At 37.9% G+C, this 6,000-nt stretch overlaps 2 protein-coding genes across 8 annotated transcripts in view; one reads left to right on the top strand and one right to left on the bottom strand.

Moving 5' to 3' along the window:
* The window catches only part of TECPR2 (tectonin beta-propeller repeat containing 2), a 42,772-nt gene extending 37,483 nt beyond the window's left edge, over positions 1-5,289 (bottom strand). For 6 of the 7 annotated variants that reach the window (XR_014897355.1, XM_085317420.1, XM_085317418.1 and 3 more), the window contains exons 1-3: positions 907-1,187; positions 658-786; positions 272-403 (exon numbers count right to left, since the gene is read on the bottom strand). Coding sequence is in view for 6 of the 7 variants with exons in the window: in XM_085317420.1 (XP_085173546.1) it covers positions 272-403; positions 658-786; positions 907-1,125 (480 nt within the window). In the remaining variant the exon portion in view is untranslated. Of the gene's footprint in view, positions 1-271; positions 404-657; positions 787-906; positions 1,192-5,272 lie in introns of those variants that run through there. The other variant, XM_085317423.1, reaches the window with a different exon arrangement.
* Positions 1,947-6,000, top strand: part of CINP (cyclin dependent kinase 2 interacting protein) — a 10,131-nt gene continuing 6,077 nt past the window's right edge. The window contains exons 1-2 of the mRNA XM_085317627.1: positions 1,947-1,987; positions 5,561-5,820. Of these exons, the coding sequence (XP_085173753.1) occupies positions 1,947-1,987; positions 5,561-5,820 (301 nt within the window). The remainder of the gene's footprint in view (positions 1,988-5,560; positions 5,821-6,000) is intronic.

Raw genomic sequence — 6,000 nt, forward strand, 5'->3', positions numbered from 1 at the left:
AATGGGGAGGACAGCTGTTGTGAAGGATTCCCAATAGTCATCTTGCAGTATGTAGCTATGCATATGTGTGTGTTTGTGTGTGTGTGTATGTGTGTGTGTGTATGTGTGTATGCATATATACACATACATGCACACACACACACAAATCAATAGACCAGTCCAGCTAAACACATGGTATTAAGCATTTAACTATCCACTAAATATTTAAATACACAAACATTCTTCCAGAAAAGCTTAAGTAGGACTAAAGGTCTCTAAAACAAATTCTTACCTGGTCTAGGTCTAAGGCAGAGTAGACAATTTTTCCTTTGTCATCTCCAGAGAATAATTTCATTCCATTGGGACTCCAAGCTAAAGCTGTAATGCAACTTTTGTGGATACCAGCAACATCAAATCTCCGAAGCTGTGAAATCATATCRACGTAATATGAGAGCGAAGGAAAGAGAAAACAGACAGAGCCAACTCAGTGACTCAAACTGATAAAACAGCAGTCAAATATAAAAATGAAGGTTAAATAAAAAAAAAAACTTATTTGTAATAACTGGCAATAACTGGCAAATTCTCTGGATTTCACTATTATGAAGAATCACCTAATAATCTAGTAGGATTCACCATACACTCAGCCTCCCAAAAGTTTAACCAAATACAGAGATTTACCTGTTTGTTTCTTCCAGGCAATGAAGACACAAGCTGAAAAACTGCAACCCGACCTGAGGCTGTACCAACAGCAACGAGATCATCGAAACAACTCAACAGCTTTACAGAAGTAATAGATTCACACTTCCCCTGTTACAACAAACGATATACAAAACTTGCTAAGTTATGAAAGGCAGAAAACTGCTGTAAATAGCCACTCAATTTTGAGTGATTAAGCACTGTTAAAAACTTCATTAGAAATWAATTTACCTCAAAATTATATTTTTTCATCTGGTTTAAATGCCTGCAGTAGAGATAAAGCATTCCAATGCTGCTCCCCACTGCAATGTAGTCCCCATTGGTATCGAGTGCTGTCAGGTATACCACTATAGATCGGAAGCCTTTTTGGACCTTTGTAGGAATGGCATTGAGAAGATAATATAAGGGACAAAACTCCTTAAATATAACTGATGAAGCCACTGATGCCATAGTAAGCACTGGTATCAGCACTTTCAAGGTTGAAATCAACACATTTATTTCACCACATAAGGAAATCTGAAAGATAAAATCAAAAGTTCATTAACTTCTTTGAAAAGGGTAAACAGTTAACTGAATAGCTACCCTTTAGCAAGTACGTATGCAGAGACTGACTTTTTTGTTTATCAGGAAGAATAAAACAAGTTAAATTCTTCTAGAGAATGTAAGTTGTTCTGCAAATACGAGCAAAATTAATTCTTAGGTGCAAACACATCTACAGGTGGTTGGTAACCACTAAATATGGAATAAGAATTTTGAATCGAAGTTTTGAGCTTTTCTAAGTTGAGTTCAAGTGCGTTATTTCTCATTTAGCTATTGGAGGAACTGTACAGCCACTGCCTGGCACTAAACAATCCATGCAGTCCATTTCTTCATCGTCTACAAACTCTAGCCTCAAACCTTCCAGTGCTGAATCTTCAGTTTACATCAAGAGTAGTATGAGCATGGGACGTTCACTGTGTAAGACAGCACAATGGATCAAAGCATCAAACTAATATTTACACTCAAATCCTTAATGGGAGTCTAACTCTGCCCCAAGRAAAACATGACTGGAAAACAATATAGTTAGATCTACAACTACTAGGTAATCAGATAGTAAAAATAGTGTGGAAAGAGAATACAAAAATGAGAGAATTCCGAGTGTGACAGACACAAAGATATCCATACAGCAATTTAATTTAGAAAGACAGTGAACAAACAGTAAAAGAAAAAGGCAAAAAGAACCCCCACTATATGGCTGCATTTCCTGTTATGGTCAAGTGAATGACTTCACGATGACAAGTAACACTGAATGCATACATATGGGAAAATTTTGGTATCTTTCTAAGAAGAAAGGAAATAAATGTTTGTTCTATTTGCCCTCTTCAGGAAAAAGTACTGCTGGAGCTCACTGTAGTAACAATGGTATTGGCAGCTTCAGAAAAATCTGATATTATTTTAAGGTACATAAAATATTTCAAAATATTAATTAATAATGAGTATTTTTTCTCATCACAGGATGACAATATTGACAAAAACATTTTGCAGCAGTACCTGTTCTCCTCATGAATCACTTTAGAACATGGAGAAAAAAAAAATCTCCACTTTTGGAATTTTTGTTTGCCACGAGCTAGTCTGATTAACAGAATGGTTTAGAATCTGCCAAAAACAGCTGCAGTTTTCTAAGACAAGGATTCCAAATTTCTGGAAAGAAAGTTTCCTATGCTTGTTCAAACRTGTGACATTCAAGATTCTGTTAAGCTTCAGCAAGAGCTAACTTACCTAAAGAAAGAAAAAACAGAAATATACCAAATTTAGTTGGGAACACTTGTACACATTCAAAATTATTTGTAAAGAATTCCTACTGTAATTTGTGTGATATGTGCTATCGTGCCTACTTTTGTATTTCTCCAAGGATAGAAAACAGTGTATGTTCATCAGCTTCACAAATTGCTTATGGTGATATCTCAAATAAATTACTATGTATCCATGCATGCACGCATACACACATTAGTTTGATATCTCCATTACTGTGGAAGCTCTGCTGCTTCAATTTCAAAATTGCTATTTCACTTATTGGGCAAGAGGATTCAGCATGCTGTTTTTGGGCCCCACAACACCTGCTGTCAACATACGATTCCACTAAATCCAAAAGGATTACTTGCATGACACTACCCATTCAGGCCCGTGTTAAACAAGACAGCRGGAATAAAGATTGGTTACTGGATCCATATTTTAGCTGTGTCACAGAAACAACCAGTGAAGAAGYTGACAGCAGTTATTACATTATCTCAATTGTTGTGATAAATTTTACTGCTTGCTAGAGCTTAGACATAAGAATACTACTCTCCTCCAGTATTTACCAGCTGTCATGCCATCTATTTCATAAAAACACCATTAGGGTTAGCTGATTAATGTGTCCCAGGTGGTTTTGAATGAAGAGTTCCTAAAAGAGTTGTTTACTGAGTTACCAAATAAACAAAGTGATTTACCTTTCCTTTACAATATTTGCACACACCATCTCTTTCCTATTCTGCATTTTAGGACTCCTATCCTTTCATTTTGCGTTTACCAYCTTCAATCTACAGTTGATTAAATTTAAAACAAACACACAAAAAAACCTCAAACCACTGCTGAAGACTTGTTTGCTGTTCTAAACATGCTGCTTTGCCAGCTTAATAATTGTACTGGCTGTTGGTCTTTTCTCACCAAAATACAGTCTTTGTCCTAAAATTCATGCATACAAGTCTTCTTCTGTCTAGGTCTCAACCGCCACCATTCCCTAGCTAAGTCCTCATGAATTTCACATTTTGTTTTTTAACTCCACTTTATCACTCCTATAATTCACATCTATCATCATCCAAAGCTACTCTYGTAGTTGGAACTATCTCCCACTTTCCAGTTGTCTAAGGATCTTGCAGTCCTCAGAATCCATTCTGTCTTAGCTTCCTTCGTTTATCTTTACAGCTCAACTACAGCTATTAAAAACATAATAATTTATTACAAACTATAGAATTATGGAAAACTATTACCCAGAAAAAGACTATTCTTCCTTCCTGTGCAACAACTAGACCTGCAACCCGATTTTTTTTAATTTACATCTAATTAACATCAGAAATTTCCTGATGACATTGTTTTTTTTTCATGGAAAACATTGAGAAGAATTATTTTTGTCATGTAATATTCTTCTTTAATTGCTGTCAGATTAGGGTTCTCATCTTTCAATTTATAAACCATCTTATTTAATCTTCTCTGATGGCAAAGTTTAAAAAAATAAATCAATCTTTTTCTCTATAATCCATTCAACCTGTAGAATCAAAAATGTATTCATAAATTATAATTTCTTGTCACACAAATCAGTTTTGTTTTGGGTGGTTTACAGACTAACAAAACATTTGCACTATTTCTGTGAAAATGTGCAGCTGAAATCTCAAATCATCACTTACTCAAAATACTGCTAATGAAATCATTTTATCTGAGCAAAATAAATGTATAAAGGACTACAGAATTACTGTGTGGCCTTTATACTCAGAGATTTTGTACAAATGCAATGATTCTCTGCAGCTTTTGAGTCTAGAATCTTCAACATCTCCCTAATCACATCTGTGTGTGATATGTGGTCTCTTTTTCTTGTTTAACAGTTTCAGGATTATACTTTCATTTGTTTTTCTGACCTCATTAATTAAACACAATCAGTGGATATAATCTATCTTCACAGATAGATTTTGGAATTGGACCTGCACATTCACTGTGTCAGCAACTGGTTATTCTGAAGGACATAAAGRCCATATAGGGTAAATCAGATTGTGCTAATCAGATCTCCTGCAGTGAGGATCAAATAGAACAAAGTATCTTATGCTACATTAAAAAAGAAAAAAAAAAAGAAAAAAAGAGGTCTGTCCTTTTCAACCCACAAGGATCACAGCGAGCTTTAAAGTATTGCATTAAAAGATAATACATAGAAAAGCAAAAAAATGTTTTTCTTTTCTCTAGTCTCAGAAACAGGAATAGGGCTCAAGGTTGGCTACCAGAGCCAACTAATGTGAAAGATAATCCTGCGGTTAAACAAGTACTTAGTAGATAAAGATTCAGTTTCAGGGTATGCTACAGATTCATTGTATGAGGCTGAAGTTGTCACTGCTTTTCTCTGAGCCCAAACTTCCTCTCTGTACAAGAGGAACAGCAGCTCTTTTTTTTAATTATTTCTTTGATATACCAAATTAAATGTAAGCTCTTCAGAGTACACTTAAATTCATAGGTATGACCTCCATTTAACATGGTGCTCTCTCATCTCAGCTAGACTCTGTAAACTCAAAAAAAAAGTAGTTATGTTTTCTGACATAATTCATATTTTTAGCTATCTGACTGCCATATCTGTTAGCAAGGCAACAGATAGCATATCTGTTTCAAGCAGCAAGGCAAAGTTTTAGGCCTGTTGCCCAGTTTTGAAAGAATAGCAAGACAGCTGAGACATTCCTCCAAAGTTCTTGATACAAAACAATAGCCAAGTAGAGGGAGAACAGAGTTAGCACCTCCCTGAAAGAAAGGCAGGCAGAACTGGGATTTCACACACCTGCTCCGGTAGCAGGTAGAGATCAGTTAACCCGCAGGTAGAGATTACCTGATTAACATGCACATAGCTCCAGACWAGTCGCAAGTTGTTTTATTTGTGGCTCAGAAGAGTTTCTGTTAAAATAATCCCAGATTAGAGGCTGGAAGGTTGGAAAAGGGAGAAGCTGGGGTCACTGCACATGCAGGTATGTAAAGCAAAAAGAATGAAGGAAATTGGGTTTTTTGCTCGCTGATTGCAGAACACCCAGATGCTCTACAAAAATTTTCATCCTTAAGAGGCATTTCTTTACTCTGGAAGACKCTTCAAAGGTTTCGTTTCAACACTTTTGCATCCTAGCGCCTCGACGGTGGCAGCTACTCCAAGGGAAACAGGAATACACCGAGGTGCCCCTGGGCAGACAGCCTACAGCGCCTGCCCTCCTGGAAGCAATTCCAGCTTCACTTCGGCACGACGCTCACGGCGGGTTTCACTGCGCAGCCCTCGGAGAGCTCCCGTCCAGCACGCTCCGGGGGCAGCGCCCGGGCGCACCTCTCCTTGGGCAGCCCCCACGGGACGCACGTTTTCCACTACCGGCGGTCGGAAACTCAGATTTCTAGGTTTGCTCCTCTCTTCACATTGGTTCGTCTTAAACCAGCACCCGGGCGACGCCAGTTCTGAGCGCGTCGGTACCTGGCCACAACCGACGCCACAGGAACGGGAAGTTTCACCTCAGGAATAAGCTACTCGGCGCGGGCGGGACCGTTACCGCGGCCCTTCCCGCGGCGGCGGCGCGCGCC

This window comes from Rhea americana, unplaced genomic scaffold, assembly GCF_003343005.1.
Source record: "Rhea americana isolate MKP2758 unplaced genomic scaffold, rheAme1 scaffold_5, whole genome shotgun sequence".
Lineage (NCBI taxonomy): Eukaryota > Metazoa > Chordata > Aves > Rheiformes > Rheidae > Rhea > Rhea americana.